The following is an 18102-nucleotide window of genomic DNA, read 5'->3' on the forward strand; positions in this document are numbered from 1 at the left end:
TCATTTGTCTGGACTCAGCACTCAATGCCTTGGTTTCTTGGCCTATATCTGCTCTGAAATCATCAAGCTGTGTCTGTCTACCCAGGGGCCCCGAGAACAAGAAAAACAATAGCCAGAAGTTTATAGTTCTTAAAAGCAAATAAATTTGGAAAGAAAAATGTGAGGAAAAAGGTTTGATTCACTTTCGTAGAGTCTGTAGCTAGGAACCCAAGCTGTTTTTGAGGAATATCTGGTCTGTCTTGGGTAGCTGGAACCTCATACATACCCCCTTTGCTTCTTTAGTGGTTCAATCAAAGACAGTTCCCACAAAAGCTGGCTAAAAGAGCCAGTACCCAACTCCAGGGCCTGAGGGTTCTCGGCATGGCAGTTTTCTCTTCCCAAACCCAGAGGCCAAACCTCTGACCTACATAGGGGAGCAGGGCTAGAGTTCAGCAGAGGGGTTCAAGTGTGTGCTAATGTGGACATTGGCAGTCAGGCTGGCCCAGAGTAGTGAGGTGGGCCCAGACGCACTGAAGACCTTTATGACATACTCCACAATCCTTTCTCCCAGTGTTCTGGACCCCAAATTTAATGGTGCCTATTCTTTTTTTTAAAATTTATTTTTGGCTGCTTTGGTTCTTCATTGCTGTGTGCGGCTTTCTCTAGTTGCGGTGAGTAGGGGCTACTCTTCGTTGCAAGTGCGCGGACTTCTCATTGCAGGGGCTTCTTGTTGTGGAACACGGGCTCTAGGCACGTGGGTTTCAGTAGTTGTGGCACGTGGGCTCAGTAGTTGTGGTGCACAGGCTTAGTTGCTCCACAGCATGTGGGGTCTTCCCTGACCAGGGCTCAAACCCGTGTCCCCTGCATTGGCAGGCGGATTCCTAACCACTGCGCCACCAGGGAAGCCCGAATGGTGCCTATCCTAACTTACAGCCAGGTTTGATTCTGCACATAGCCCAGGCCTGATGCAAAATGCCCTCCCAGAGGAAAACTAACAGCTTTAATTTACAGACTTACTTGGTTTGTACTGACCTCAAAATTCTTCCCTCCCCATGGTCTTCACCTAGGTGTGGGGCTAGGGAACAGACAATGGGATGAACGAATCCTTTATGAAGGCCTTGACCAAAGAGCAGTTATTGCCTACCACATGGATCCCCCCGTAGGGCCAAATTCTTGACTTGTTGGCTTAACAAAAAAAATACAAAAGTTAAGACAGGAAAAATACTGGACAAGATTGGTCTAAAATGTTCAATCCTACAACAGCTGTGGAAAAAACCTACTCTGAGCAATTTCTCCATCTCACACGCACTTATTTCCAGGATAGCCCTACCTGGAAGATACTGCTACTAGTTGTGAGCCTTTCCTGTGGTTCAGTAAGCTGAGGCTTGCACCCTTCACCAGCCTGCCAGGGAGGCAGACAGGCACATACATTCCTAGGCCCCCAGCCAGCCTCCTCTCCCTAAGTGTCCCTGCGGTGCCTGCAGGGAGCTGGAGAATCTGGCTCCTTGCCTTCAACTGAGAGCCCAGAATCTGAGCCCACAAGATGAATCTGCTGAGGAATATTCAGGATGCTGGACACCAAGCTGAGCGAGAAGAGCTTGGGGAGGAGAGATGTGGCCTGAACAGCCGAGCTGAGGCCTTCAAAGAAGGGCATGGGGGAGGAGGGGGAAGTATTGCTAGGCATGCATCTCCTTCCCTTCTATCTTGCTAGAAACAGGTAACTTTAGAGTATAGGGGGAAGACAGGTAGACATGAGAAAATGGAAATCCAGTTCCTTCTGCTAGAGTTTTCATTTTAAACTGGTTTGGCTTGAGAGAAGTTGAAAGTTCGTGCCTGAGGGCCTTCTTTCTCTCTTCCTTGACTAAGTATGATAGCAGCTATAATCTGTGCAGTTCAGCTCTAAAAAATAGGGCTCTTGGAAAGAGGCTTCCAGGGAGAAGAGAATAGGAGTAGTCTAAGGGTTCTAGGTAAGGGGGAACACAAAGGGTCCCTGAATGCTGAAGTCATCAACACCTGTTCCTTGGAAGGGTCACTTGCACCTACTGGCCCAAGTAACCAGGCTGGCCAGGTGAGGGTGGAACCTGTGTGGTTCTAACAGAAGGTTGCAGCCAATACCAAGGCCAGTCAGTTACTTGGGATAGCTCAGAATTGAAGGCAGGCTTCTAAGACCAGAGATCCTGTTAACACTAGAGAAGATGGTGTGGCGGTGAGATGCCCAGAAGGGCTGGCAATAAAGAGTAGCTGTCACTGTTCAAAACAGTATTTGAAAACTTTAGCTAAGAAAAAGACTCCTTGTCCCTTTAACCCACACCTAAATATCTCAGACCCACCAGAGATCTTAAAATGGACATAGCCATGTGCCAAAATATTAAGATTCCAAACACATGTCTTCTCAGGCTATTCCCTACAGCAGGTTGGGGAGCCCTTCCATCCCTGTAATATCCATTCAGAAATCTGTCAGAAAGCCTCTGACTTCACCTAGGCCAGGGTCTGGAGTCCAGATGGGGGCTGCCCACGAAGAGTGGCTGTGAAGCCTGGGCTAAAAGATAATATTTTGCTTCCCAAGATGGCCAGAGGAGAGGAGGAGATGCAAAAGATGATGTTACTGCCTCTGTGGGCTGGGAGAACTTCACCTGTTGACTGAAAAGGGGGTCAGAGGAATATAATGGGAAAACATGGTCTGAGGAAGACACTAACAAAGGAAAGCTCCTTGAGGCCACATTTATCTGATGAGAAATTTGTCCTCATGTTGTGCCCTGGGAGACTTCAGCCTTTGGAGTCCTTGTAGAAAACAGGCTTCAAGCAGTAGCTGATGATCAAAAAGTCTTCTATTTGGTACCCGGCCCAGATCTGAAGCAAAAGTAAATTTGGGAGGAACAGTTGGGGAAGGCCGGATGGGTATGTATGTCTCACAATAAGAATTTGGCCCCAATGTCAGGGACTTAACTGTTGCTAGGGATGTACAAAGTAGATCTCACTAAAATGCTCTGCCCTTTGGACCAGGACAAGGGGTGGGGGTGGCTTGCTTTTGAACTGTAGGAAAACAGTTTTGTAATGGAGTCGGCAGGCCAAGTGAAGAGGGTCCTGCGCCTTGCTTACCTGGGAGAGTGAGGTTGGTTGATACCATGCCCAGCCTGCAGAGCAGCATCTGACTCACTTAGGCGGTACAGCACTGGCGTCACTTTTCAGTGATAGCCACCAGCCCCAACCACCTTTCTCAGAAAATGCCTCTGGAGTGGGATCTCATCACTGGAAAGAGAGGGCAGATTCAAGACCAGTGGCCAAAAGCATCTGAACTTTTTTTCTGTAAACAGTGGCATGGCTTTCACCTGAGCCAGAGGGGGATGTGTAGGAATGGGAGCAAGAATGGCATTGTTTCTGGGGAAGGGAAAACGCAGCTTGGAGCAGGGCACCTCTGCCCGACCTCTGTGGGGAAGCAGGGACAGGGCAGATTGTGCCTGCAGCTCCACCACTGGCCTACACGCAGCCGACAGCTTCCTCCACCCCACCCCCAGCACCTGAGCTTCACTGTCACATGTAATCCACTGACGCATGTAGGCAAGCCACTGAGGCACTGCAGTAGCTCTACTCAAAGGGGAGAGAAGCCATTAGGATTATAATTGTCACAGGAAGGGCAAAACCCAAACCATGTACAGGTTATCACGTAAGTTATCACAGATGGCTGCCTCTCCTCTTACCACAGAAATTTAGCAGCCTCACGACTTTTGTGAGAGTGATTGATATCTTCCCTGATTGGGATCTTGGTACATAGTAGGTTTAGTAATTAACTTCAGGGTATCCATGCTTCCTTTGAAATTGTGTAGAATATTTTATGTGCATATGCTTTTTTGGTGGTAAGGATGAGGGGCCAGTGGCTTTCAGCTGATTTTCAGAGTCTAGAAAAGATTAAGAACCACTACTCTGAGTTAAGAAAAGTTTACAGAGACCAACAAATACAGTTTTTCTTCATTTTTTGTTTTATATCTGTATTTGAGTAACCATTCTGGTAAAATACTATAAATTATATATAAGATTCTCTGACTTTTGTTTAATAAATATCATTTTGCCTGTACTTAAATTGAGAACTTCTTTTTTTTAAAGGTTCAGGAGCAAGTACATCCCAATCTCTCAGCTAATGAAGAGTCTCTCTATTATATTGAAGAGCTGATTTTTCAGCTGCTTAATAAATTATGCATGGCCCAACCAAGGACTGTTCAAGATGTGGAGGTAAAAATTATTTTGTTATTTCAAAAAGTCATTGAACCACTGTACAAATTAATTTTTATATCTAAATCTATATCATTCTAAATTATTATGGAAGGTAAAACCATTGAAATCATAATGGGAGATATATGGTCAGTTCATTCTGAAAGGGAAGTTTTTCAGCAAAAAAAGTGCTAAAACAACTGGATAAATTTATGGTGGGAAAAACCCTTGAAACCTATCTCACACAAAAATTAGTTCAAGATATATCATAGTCTTAAACATAAATGCTGAAACTATAAAGTTTCTAGAAGAAAATGCGGGAGAATATCTTTATAAGCTGGTGTTAAACAAATGTTTTTTTGCAGAGGACTCAAAACACTGTAAATATCAAAGAATAAAATTGATGTGAAAATACAAAAGGTATAAGTCACAGACTAGGAGAAAATGTTTCAATATGTATTCCTTACAAAGGAATTGTAAGGTAAGGCTTGTATCCAGAATATGTTAAAACAAACAAACAAACAAACAAAAACTCCTACAAGTCAGTAATAAAAAGATACCCTGCTCACCCAAGTGGGCAAAAATCTTGAACAGATACTTCATAAAAGAAGATATACTTATGGCCAATAAGCATATGAAAAGGTACTCAAGCTCATAATTCATCAGGGAAATAGAGATTAAAACTACGATGAGATACTATTTCACACCCACTAAAAGGGATAAAATTAAAGACTGATAACATGGAATATTGATGAGATGTAGAGCAACTAGAACTCTTATACATTGCTAGTGGGAGTATAAAACGGCAAAAGTACTTTGGAAAATTGTTTTGCAGTTTCTTATAGTTAAATATATATCTAGCCTATGACCCAGCAATTTTACCCCTGGGTATTCAACCCTAGAGAAATGGAAATATATCTTCACAAAGAGACTTATACATGAATAGCCAAGCAGTTTTATTCATAATAGGCAAAAATCAGAAACAACTAAAGTTTCCATCTACAAGAGAATGGGAAAACAAATTGTGATAGATTCATAAAATGTAATGCTACTTAGTAGTATTGTAAACTGAAAGAGTGCACTATTGGTATACGCAATAACATAGCTACAATCCACAGATATTATATAGAGCAAAATGAGACATACCCCAGAGAGTATGTATTATATGATTCCAGTTACATAAAAATCAGAAATAGCTAAAAATAATGGTGATAGAAATCAGGATGGTGGCTGCCTATGAAGGGTGAGATTAAGATGATAGAAATTTTCTGTAATCTTGATTAGGGTGATGGTTATACAGATGTAAGCATTTTTCAAAACTCATTCAATGGTACACTTAAGATCTGTACATTTTACTGCATATAAATATTACCTCAATAAAGGACTAGTATAGAATAAACATTTTACTCATTGATTAAAAGTATATATATACATACATATACCTCTAAAAGATCGTGTGTAATTCAGAGCTGAAATATTTGTTTTGGCTCAGTTACATGGGAGTATTTCTAGATTTTTAGAAATATCCGTCAGTATAGCTTTTAAAAGTTACTTTGGCATTATACTGTTTATATCACCTTTCTTTTGAAGATTGTTTCTATAACAAGGCAACAACTTCCAGTGTAGGGATAATCTTAATTTGGAGTAATAGACCTATTAAGATTTTCAGGGACTCTCGGAATTAAAGCATTTGTTTCCCTGTTCTCTGCTGTAAGAATTGGACATAAGTAAATATAATAAAAGTATACTTTTCAGAAGCTAAATATGTTAGAAGCTGAGAATATAATTTTAAAAATAGGAAATCCTGGGCTTCCCTGGTGGCGCAGTGGTTGAGAGTCCGCCTGCCAATGCAGGGGACACGGGTTCGTGCCCCGGTCTGGGAAGATCCCACATGCCGCTGAGCCTGCGCGTCCGGAGCCTGTGCTCCGCAACGGGAGAGGCCACAGCAGTGAGAGGCCCACGTACCGCAAAAAAAAAATAAATAAATAAATAAATAAAAATAAAAATAGGAAATCCTGCTAAATTGGAGTTTCATTCAGTTATCATTACTTCTCATTATTCATGCCAATTACTGGTTACATTTAAGATTAGATGAACAAAATAGTAACGTAAAAGGCTTGGATTGTTTTTGCCAAGAGATATATTTCTTTAAACCATTCTGAGCCCTGCCACACACTTGATCCTTTAAGAGGTACATGATATTTCTTCTTTTAAAATTCTTCTCTATAAAGCTCTGAGATTAGCAGGAGAGAGACTGCATAGTAATTATTAATAATGAGTTAACTTCTGCTAGGTAAACAGTTTTAACCCTAGAAACCTTGACCTTAAAATCACTGATAGAGTATTTTATGTTTGCTTTAATCTCCCCTAATATTATTACTTTTTCCTTTTTCCATTTTATCTTAATTATGCTTACACTTAAAGCTTTCTGTTTAAACTTCACCTTTCTCCTCACCCATGGGAATTATGTGGAAGAATCTTGATAGCATGTTGATCTTTTTTTTTTTAAACAAAAAAATTTCATTTATTGCAGGAATCAGAATATGCTATGTTACTATTAGCTGCTGGTGTTATGGATGATGATAAAGTTTAATTTTGTATGAATTTTCTGTTTATGAGCACTTCTATTAACAGTAGTTCTGCTGTGATCTGAACAGGAACGAGTTCAAAAGACCTTTCCTCATCCAATTGATAAATGGGCTATTGCTGATGCACAGTCTGCCATAGAGAAACGAAAACGAAGAAATCCTCTCTTACTGCCTGTGGACAAAATCCATCCTTCATTGAAGGTAGAACAGACAAGCAAACAAACAAAAAACAGACACAAAAAAGCATTGGGGAGGTTATTTTTAACAAATAATACTTTATATAGTATTTGTGTATTTATATAGCATGGTCTTATTGTGTATGTGCACTTGAGTGTGTGTACACTTATTTATACACATACATGCATATATATGTTTCTTAATATGTGTAAAAAACAAAAAGAAGTATGCTTTGATGAAATCATATTGCTTTTCAAATAATATTAAAGGTTAATGATAAGAAATAATGCATCTTTGTGGCATCTTCTAATGATGGCTACCCCTGATTGACTTCCAGCTTTTTGTTGATTAATAAAATATATAATGCGAAAGCTCCTGTGAGTTCAGAACTGTTTTTAAATCTGTATTTATCACAGATATTTTTCTATACGTTAGAAAAGTTGTCTAGGGAATATTATTTAGTCTGTAGAAAATAATTGGTGTACATGGATTTGAATACTATTTGGTAGCAATTTCAAGACTCCCCCTCCCCCCACCCAACACACACACACACACACACACATCCTCCCCTTAGTAGAAACCATTGTAATTGGGGGATATTAATTAAAGCAAGATCCTTGAAGATAGCAGATACTTATCAGATGGGTTTCAGATAATGTATCAAGAGGTTTTCAGGGAAGTCCAGTCCAAGATTTCTGTCTTAGAATCAATCATCTCTTCTTGTTTGATACTGAAGGCAGATTTGTTAGATTACGTGTCTCTTGAAAAAAGAGAGAGACAAAAAGAAACCCTGATACTGAGCCAACAGCTCATTTTATATCCTGTGGTACCTTTGAGTTTAGATATTTGGTTTACAGAAAGTTCTTTATAAGCAAGAATGTTAAATAAAATTTTTAAGTGCTTAACTGCTACTTGACAGTGCTGCCATTTTTTGGAATTAAATTGTTTATTTTTTCCACAGGAAGTTTTAGGGTACAAAGTGGACTACCATGTGTCCCTATATATTGTGGCTGTACTAGAGTATATCTCAGCTGATATTTTGAAATTGGCTGGTAATTATGTTTTTAATATCCGACATTATGAAATATCCCAACAGGACATTAAAGTGTCAATGTGTGCAGATAAGGTAAGTGTTAAAAGGTATTTAAACTTAACCTGAATGATAGAGACTATATGTCACTTATACCTCTGTTTTTTTATATATATATATATATATATATATATATATATATATATACACATTTTTTTTTTTTTGAGGTATGCGGGCCTCTCACTGCCGTGGCCTCTCCCGTTGCGGAGCACAGGCTCCGGACGCGCAGGCTCAGCGGCCATGGCTCACGGGCCTAGCTGCTCTGCGGCATGTGGGATCTTCCCGGACCAGGGCACAAACCCATGTCCCCCGCATCGGCAGGTGGACTCTCAACCACTGCGCCACCAGGGAAGCCCTATACCTTTGTTTTTTAATACATGATTGTATTAGTGATTTTTATAGTGACTGGTGTTGGAAGACAGAAAAATGGTGGCTTTACAGACTAACAATGATATTTTCGGGTTTTTTAGCATGTGACAGGATGAGAATCTCTTTTTTTCCAGCAAGAATTTTTTACCTACAGGAAAAAACATCCAAAGCCTCAAACCAGTTTAAGAAAAGTAGTTTGAGTTTTGTATTTTAAGAAAGAGAATAAATACAGAATATTCAGATACGTTTAAGAAGTAATTTTGAAAAACATGCTTTGATTTCACAGCATGGGTCATTGGGGCACAGGTAGAGAGAAGACTTTGCCATGCCAGAGTTACTTCCTTTTGATAATTTTTTGTTACTTATCTTCTTCCTGGCTGTAAGCTACTGAGGAAAGAAATTGAGTCATTTCTTTATTTTCCTCTCTCCTCCTTTTCTTCCCTTCCCACTTTCCCTCCTTTTTTTCTTACTTTTTAAATCAACATTTTTGAGTACCTCTTATGTGTCAGTCACTGTCCTGAGCATTGAAAATACAGCAGTGAACAAATCAGCAATCCCTGTGTTAGAAGGAATTTATTTTAGTGGGAAATAAAAGTATTATAACCAAATAATGGCAGCACAATGTAATTAAAACTATTATACAAATAAATCAAAGGTGGTGGAGAAAGTGAGTAACTCTGGCATAGGGGGGACCAGGAACATTTCATAGAGAAGATACCTGAACTAGACCTCTAAGCGTGAATTACCCCAGGACCTGGCACATGCCAGTGGTTCTCCACTTTGCACATCAGAATTACCAGAAAGCTTGTAGAGAATACTGATGCCTGCATTCACCCCCAGAGCTGATTTACTTGGCCTGGGATGGGCCTCTAAGCATCAGAATTTTCAAAATTTTTGAAACTATCACAGGTGATTCTGATGTGCAGTTATGATTGAGAGTGATTGTACTATGCTGTAGTCCCAAAAATGATTTTTCACTTAAATTTCATAGTAGAAATTCCTTGTTATTTCTATTTTGACTTCTGAAAAAATGAAAAAAATGATTACATGTTTTTTTTAACTTTGTTTCTAGCTCAGACTTTTAGAAAAGTTGTATGTACAATAAAAATACTCCCCTGTACCCTAAACCCCTTGAGAGTAGGTTGCCAACATAGTTTAGTGTGTCCTACAAACAAAAACATTTTCCTGCATAACCACGGTATGACAATCAAAATCCAGGAAATGAATGTGGATACATTATATTATGTAATCCTTAGACCCCGTTCAAGTTTTGCCACTTGTCCCGGTGATGTCCTTTAGAGCAAAATGATCCAGTTCGGAATCACGTGCTGTGTCTAGTAGTCATGCATCTTTTTTCTCCTTGTTCATTCTGGAACAGTTCTTCATTCTTCCTTAACTTTTATGACCGTGACGTTTTTAAGGATTATACCTGTTAATGTTTAAAATGCCCCTTCCTTTAGTTTTTTCTGATGTTTTCTCTTGATAAGATTTAGGTTATGGATCTGTGGCAGGAATATCATAGGAGTTCTTCTCATTGCATTTTCTTACACAACATACAATTTCACTGTATCCCATTACTAGTGATAGTCACTTTGATCACTTGATTAAGGGTTCATCCTCTAGGCTTCTCTACTTTAAAGGACTCCTTTCCCTTTTGTAATTAATAAATATTTTGTGGAATATTTTAAGGCTATGTAAATATCTTGTTCCTCATCACAGGTTAAATTTATTTATTTTGTTTATTTTAATATGGACTCATTGATTCTTATTCAGTGGAACATAACCTGTCACTTCATTATTTAATATTCAGATTGTCTCAGATTTGGCCAATGGGAACTCCTTCAATTTGGCTTCTCTGTCCCTATCATTCTTTGAACACATTCTTTTGACACAAGATGCTCCAGGTTCAACTTGTTCTTTACCTGCTGCTCAAGCCTGGAATTAGTTGGTTTCTAAAAAATCCTGGTTCCTTTTAGTGAGAATGGTATTTAGAAACCAAGATCTTCGTGCTAGATGAGCTCATTGATATTGGAGTGTCACTGCTCTGGTCTCTTAGAGGGCAGAATTAGGGAGTGTGTGTGTGTGTGTGTTTGTGTATACATATATACATACACATTTATATTTATTTCTCATCTTTCTTTATATAAGTTCACAGATCTCTTCAATCCACATTCAACACCACAGGATTCATTTTAGCCTCCCCTTTTTACACTTGTAACTCCCTTATCTGATAGTGAGAAACCTGGCTCCTGTTTTTCTTAATACATTTATTTATTTGATCAATCCTTCTGTATGTGACCAGTCTCCCAGCAGGCCTCTCTCCCCCCACTGGTGTAGGCACCCTATTTTGGCATAGAAACCCTTCTTCTCTTTATACATTCTCCATACTCCACTCAAGTTCTGACAATCCCATGTTGCACCACTGCTGCTGCTGGTCCACCGTCCCGTGCAAATACCCTTCTTATCCACGAGGGCTCCAGCACCGTGAATCAAGCTGCCCTATCATATGGATAGTCTCTTTACTCCGAATGATCTCTAACGTCTTGTGCCAGGTTGTGAGCCCCCGCCCCCCGCCCCCAGTAAACACCCACCCTACTCCTCTCAGGAGCTAGCACGCTGAGGCGGGCCCCCTCACCTTTTCCTCACACCCTCGGGTAGGGATTCCTACCTTATTTGCCCTATTCCTCCCCTCCCCCTGCCCTCAAACAGTGGCCTTGTACAGGATTATTGAGGGACTGTGGGAAGGAGAGACTTTATTCCATATCTGAGTCAGTTACCTTTTCCATGACTCTTTTTAAAGGCGAAAGTAGTTAAATTCTAAACAATTACACAGTCTCAGAATTACAAGAGACCAATCCACACAGGTTTATCACAGGATATTGAATATATCAATAGTTCCCTGTGCTATACAGTATGACCTTGTTGTTTATCCATACTATGTACAATAGTTTGCATCTGAATTTCCTATTAACTTTCATTCACTAATTCTAATCTCTTTTCTGGACTACATTAGATAAGACCAAACTGTTTTTCAGAATAAGTCATTCTGTTATTTAAAGCTTTTTTCCATGTACTAAAATTTTACCTTTTGAGACTTTGAAAACCAATCTTTTTGTGACATGATTTTCAGATCTCATTATTGCATTGCTCTTACACTGATTTCTAAAACTAAAGACAACAGTCTAGATTTGATCTGACCAACACAGAGTACAATGAAAGGCTCACCTCCTTTATTCTATATGCTGTTCTTTTATAATTTCAGCATTAACTTTTTTGGGCACACATATCACTCTGTTTGCTTAATGAATTTGCAGATGTTTCAACTCCCTGGGACTTTCCACATGAGATACTCTTATATCTTTGATTTCTTACAGCTTGTGCTGTTGATATTTTTTCATCTAAATTTGAACTCAAGTTTTTCTCTATAAAACCGTCATGTTACTGAGACTATGCTCTAGCATATCAAGATACTATAAAAATCGAATTTTGTCACTCATCATTGTAGATATCATACCAGCTTTTTGTAATATATGCCAGTCTGAGAAACTTAGTTTGTTTTAGTTGGAATTATTTGTTAAAAATATTGGAAAAGTTTAAGAGATGAGACTTCTCATGTATGTTATTAGAGGCATCCTTCCAGGTTAATAAATGACCACTTTTTTTCACTATGGCCTTTTCGTCAGCTACTGTTTTACCTCTTTGTCTAATTCAGGGGTCAGCAAACTTTACCTGTAAAGGACCAGATGGGTGGCTGAATATTTTAGGCTTTGTAGGCTATACGTCTTTCTTAGAACTACTCATCTTTGCCTTTGTAGCAGAAAGGAAGCCATAAACCAATGAGTGTGGGCTGCATTCTAGTAAAACTTTATTTACATAAAGGACAGTGGGCTCACTGTGGCCTATGGGGTGTAGTTTGCCCATCCTTTTCTTTTCTTTCTTTTTCTTTAACATTTATTTATTTATTTATTTGGCTGAGCCAGGTCTTACTTGCAGCACGCCAGGTCTTTGTTGCCGCCTGCGGGCTCTTAGTTGCGGCATGCTGGATCTAGTTTCCTGACCAGGGATTGAACCCGGGCCCCCTGCATTGGGAGTGCAGAGTCGTAACCACTGGATCACCAGGGAAGTCCCCTGCCCATCTTTTTCTACTGTGATTCCAAGTTTGTCATGAGAGACTGTCCTAGGTTTAGCTAAGATACAGATGACTTTATTTGTGGGACTAGTCATGTGAATGGATTAATGAGATTAGTGTGACATGGTGTGGTCTTAGTAAACCTAAACTGATTTCCTGTGATCACTATTTCAAGAGCTCACAAACCATCTGTTTAATAAACTATTCAAATAAATGCTTTCTAGGAATCTGTGTAATTTCCTAGACAAGGTCGTATAATTTGATAGAGAACTTGAGAACCAGCCTTTTTTCTACACTTAAAAATAAAAGCAGCATTTGACTATATGATGTATTCTGGCACATCAAAGATTGCTGAGAATAGTTAGATGGTCATAGGAAGGAATTTTAGAGCTCAACCCCTAATATACTTGTAACTATTAAGGAAAATAATATTCAGACTGGAAAAATAGAACATACATGCTTAAGAGGAAAATTCATGTTTAAGAAAGGCAAGAGAGAGTAAGAGAGCACAAAGCTGCTCTGAAGAAGTTTATTTCTGTGAGCCCAGGTGTTATAGAAGTTGAGTTCTTCTGTATTTTTTCTTTTGTTGTAATATTACTCCATCTGTTCCAAGAACCAATTCTCCTTTATTATTCTTGTTTGGAACATGACCAAAAAAATGCTTTTATTGTCCTAACGTTTATTCTGATCTTTAACTCACTTGGGCTTTAGCCTTTCATTACAAGTCTAACAGTTTACAAACATAAAATGCATATGTGCTCTTTTTTTAAAATATATATATATATTTATTTATGGCTGCGTTGGGTCTTCATTGCTGCGTGTGGGCTTTCTCTAGTTGCGGCGAGCAGGGGCTCCTCTTTGTTGTGGTGCACGGGCTTCTCATTGTGGTGGCTTCTCTTGTTGCACAGCGTGGGCTCTAGGCACGCAGCCTTCAGTAGTTGTGGCGCGCAGGCTCAGTAGCTGTGGCGCACTGGCTTAGTTGCTCCACGGCATGTGGGGTCTTCCCAGACCAGAGCTCGAACCCGTGTCTCCTGCATTGGCAGACAGATTCTTAACCACTGCGCCACCAGGGAAGCCCTACATATATGCTCTTTAAGTAAGTATCTTTTGTGCATTTACTGTGTATCAAATACTGTGGATTTTAAGATGAAATCATGGCTCTTATCCTTAGAAATGTCAATATAAATTAGGTGCTTATATAGAAAAGAGAGAGAATTGCTAATGGAGGACTGAAGCCAATGGAAAAGATTTTGATAGAGTTCAGGGAGAGTTGGGAAAAACTATACAAAGACAATTATATTTTAGCTAAGTGATGAAAATGGCTAGGGATTTATCAGATGAATAAATGTGAGGGTTGGAAGGAAAGAGAAGTAGGAGCAGACATTCTAGACAGGAGAATAGAAGGAACTGATGAGATTTAAGAGCTGTTTCTGAGTTGGAGTTAACAGGATTTGGGGACTGATTTGGTGTGGAAGTTGGAGACGTGTTAAGTCTAGGGTAGTGACAAGTTTTCTAGCTATGACAGCCAAGGAGATGATGCTGTGATTAGTGATTCTGGAGTAGAGTGTACATGTATAGGTTTGTCAGACAGAGATATCTAGCAAGCTTCTGGTAACACTTGCCTAGGGTCCAAAGAGATGCTGAGATAAATGTTTAGGGAGTTATTATCTAGTAACTGAAAATCGTTTAAGAAGATGAGCTCACTCAGGAGGAAGTATAGTAGATGTTTCAGATTGGTGGCCTGATAGTGAATAAGGACTCCAGGTTTATTTCTTAAAATTTTGAATTATTTGCAGTCTGTTTATATTTACAAATATGAAAATTCTTTATAAAATCTATATTCCAGACTCTTCTTGAGAAAAGAAAATGAAAATGCCTGACAGAATAGTTGGCATTGAACAGTGCCTTTCTTCTTTAGGTGCATGCACCTTCTAGTTTGCCACATTCCCCATCACCTCTTCTTATGTATTAACATGATATTATCTACCTGACTCCTATAGCATTTACATTCGGGATTTTGGGTGTTGTGTGACCAAAACAGTTCCAAAAATGGAACCCTGCAGTGGATGTTGGAAAAGGTGAGTAGTAGAGAAGGAGGCCTCACTGACCGAATGGTGTATGAGAAGCCAAGGGAAGAGAAAGTTTTAAGAAGTTCTGGTCAGCTGTGTTAATAACTAGAGAAAACAAAACGATATTTAAAGGTCATTAGTGAGAGCAGTTTCAATAGAGTAGTGAGCTTGAGAAGTAAGAAATTAGAGCAAGTACAGACTACTTTAAAAGTATCTCTGGTGGGGAAGAGAAGACTGTTCTGTGTCATACCTTCTGTTCTGTCTGCTTAAAATCAGATTTCATTAGCTAATTCTCTGTGCAGCCCCAGTGGTTTCTTCAAAGGTCTAATGTGGCTGGAAATCAGAGGTAATGATGGCAGGAGGGTAAGTTTCGTGGAGGTGGGGGCAATGAGGAGAAGATGGATTTTAAAGTATCACAGGAGATGAGGCTAGGGAAGTGGGCTGGGATTAGATTGTGAATGACCTTTATCTTCATGAAATTAGAATTGTGTGCTGAAAGCAATGAAATCCAGTGTCGTTGACAATGGGGCTGGGAAGAAACCAGTGGCAGGGAGATCATATTGTAAGACCTTTTAATAGATGTGATTGCTTAACAGTCTGATTTGAAGCATGGAGGGGAATGGAGAGAATTGACCAGATTTAAGAAATATTTTTGAGTTAGATTTAAAAGAAGATCAGGAGGGCAGGGTTCATGTTTATTTTGCATATTGCTGTGTCTTACTAACATCTGGCACAATTTCTGGTGATCAATAGATGTTTTTGAGAATGAATGAATGAATATCTCATACTGTATTGTTAGAATTTCCTCTCATCCCCTTGAAATTGTTTTACTTTCTGGAGCTTCCTTTTTGGGATTGTGCCTTTTTTTTCCCCTAAACTCTAAGAAAGTAGTTTTCAGTCAGTCTGGAGTATATAATTAAGTAGGTCCAATTTTTCTTTTCTTTTAAAACTATTTTTAATTCTAAGAAGTATGGTCACCTTTTTCCTGTTGCTTTTGATATACAGCTAGTTCTTGCCTGTTGGTTGACTTAAAAACATAGTAGCAATCTTCACTATTTTCTGAAAGGGGAAATTGTCACTATAGCAATTTAAGCATCTGTAGAGTGCTTGATTTTTTTTTTAAGATTTATATATTATTTATTTATTTTTGGCTGCGTTGGGTCTTAGTTGTGGCACATGGGATTTTCATTGAGGCATGTGGAATCTTTCGTTGTGGTGTGCAGGTTTTCTCTCTCTAGTTGTGGCGCGCAGACTCTGTAGCTATGGTGCGTGGGTTCCAGAGCACGTGGGTTCTGTAGTTTTGCGGCACGTGGGCTCTAGTTGAGGCGGGCAAGCTCAGCAGTTGTGGCACACGGACTTAGTAGCCCCGCGGCATGTGGGGTTTTAGTTCCCTGACCAGGGATGGAACCTGCATCCCCTGCATTGTAAGGTGAATTCTTTACCACTGGACCACCAGGGGAAGTTCCAGGAGATGCTTGATTTTAACAAATGTACTTAATAGCAGTTGTTGATGTAGTGAATATGCATCAGAAAAGCATCACGCTGTTAATACATTTTGCGTATCATTTCACTTTTCTCCTTTAAACTCTACTCAAGTGCACACAAGCATCCTTACAGTAGGACAAAAAGCTACCATTTTGAATGCCTACTGTTTGCCAGACCTAATAGTATGCGTTTTATGTCCATTACTTCATTGAATTCTTTGATCAGTTACATTTTACAGATAAGGAAGCTGACTTTCAAAAGAATAAATAACTTGTCTGTAATCACAGGTAAGTGGTAGAACTGGAATTTTGGTTCAGATTGTTGTTCTCCAAATGTGTGCTCTTTTTGCTATTATATATTTTATGTTTATGTGTGCGTATGTACCTGTATTTATATACACACAGACATACATGTATATATGTACATATATGTATATATATATTTCACTATTAGATTTATCTTATTTTCATAAATATTTATTTCTCCATATCCAGTTTCATTTGAATGTTATCTCACTTCAACTTTTCATATTTCTCTTATTTTGGATTTTCTCTTACAATTTTAGCCTGTAATACACACAACTCTCATTGTTTAATAATGTTTTAATTCTAAGTACTTTGAGATGGTCTTATAACAGTAAGGAAAATAAATTTATCCATTACTGATTTATATTTCTTAGGTTTTGATGGACATGTTTGATCAGGATGACATAGGCTTGGTTTCTCTTTGTGAAGATGAACCTAGTTCTTCAGGTGAATTAAACTACTATGACCTTGTCAGAACTGAAATTGCAGAAGAAAGACAGTATCTACGGGAACTAAATATGATCATAAAAGTGTTTCGAGAAGCTTTTCTTTCTGACAGAGACCTGTTTAAACCTTCTGTAAGTACCTTTTTGGGTTTGAAATTCTGTCTACCCCAAAAAGTCATATAGTAGCTTAAAATCATAAATAGTAACTTCATATACTTTATGAGTATGTAGAAAAAATATTGTTTTATATAGTATTGTGGGGTTGTTTAGCTTTGTCTATTTTTCATTTTTTTCAGATTTTTTGTTGAAGTATAGTTAATATACAATATTATATGAATTAAAGGTGTACAACATAGTGATTCACAAGTTTTAAAGGTTATACTCCATTTATAGTTATTATAAAATATTGGCTATATTCCCCAGGTTGTACAATATGGTAAGTCCCCTACATACATACCTTCAAGTTGCAAACTTTCAAAGATGCAAACATGCCCCTGTATTCCAGCTGTTGTACTGTACTACTGTACTTTTCAAGGTACTGTACTGTAAGATTAAAAATGTTTTCTTTATATTTTGTGTTTGTTTTTTATGTATTATTTGTGTGAAAAGTATTATAAACCTATTACAGTCCCGTACTGTATAGCCGATTGTGTTAGTTGGGTACCTAGGCTGACTTTGTTGGACTTATGAACAAATTGGACTTATGAAGCTGCTCTCGGAACGGAACTCGTTCGTATGTAGGGGAATTGCTGTACATCCTTGTAGCCTATCTTACACCCAGTAATTTTTACCTCCCACTCCCTCACCCTATATTGCCACCCACACCCTCTGGTAACCACTAGTTTGTTCTCTTTATCTGTGAGTCTGCTTCTTTTTTGTTATATTCACTAGTTTGTCGTATTTTTTAGATTCCGCATATACTTGATATTTGTCTTTCTCTGTCTGACTTAATTCATTTAGCCCTCCAAGTCCATCCATGTTGCTGCAAATGGCAATATTTCATTTTTTTTCTTATGGCTGAGCAGTATTCCATTGTGTATATATACCACATCTTCTTTATCCATTCATCTGTTGAGGGACACTTACCTTACTTCCATATCTTGGCAGTTGTAAATAATGCTGCTATGAACATTGGGGATATTGTGTGTTTTTTAATATGTGAATTGTTATACTAATATATAATAAGTGCAGTGACAATGAAAATTAGACACAAAATTAGGGGGATTACACTGGAATAAAATCTTTTTCGGGCTTCCCTT

General features: G+C 38.7%; 1 protein-coding gene across 3 annotated transcripts in view; it reads left to right on the forward strand.

The window, feature by feature from the left end:
- Positions 1–18102, forward strand: part of SOS2 (SOS Ras/Rho guanine nucleotide exchange factor 2) — a 100409-nt gene that overhangs the window by 23045 nt on the left and 59262 nt on the right. For all 3 annotated transcript variants that reach the window (XM_082647326.1, XM_082647325.1, XM_082647327.1), the window contains exons 2-5: positions 4081–4206; positions 6843–6974; positions 7912–8076; positions 16772–16975. In XM_082647326.1, the coding sequence (XP_082503452.1) occupies positions 4081–4206; positions 6843–6974; positions 7912–8076; positions 16772–16975 (627 nt within the window). The remainder of the gene's footprint in view (positions 1–4080; positions 4207–6842; positions 6975–7911; positions 8077–16771; positions 16976–18102) is intronic.

Source organism: Grampus griseus, assembly GCF_964374135.1.
Source record: "Grampus griseus genome assembly, chromosome: 2".
Lineage (NCBI taxonomy): Eukaryota > Metazoa > Chordata > Mammalia > Artiodactyla > Delphinidae > Grampus > Grampus griseus.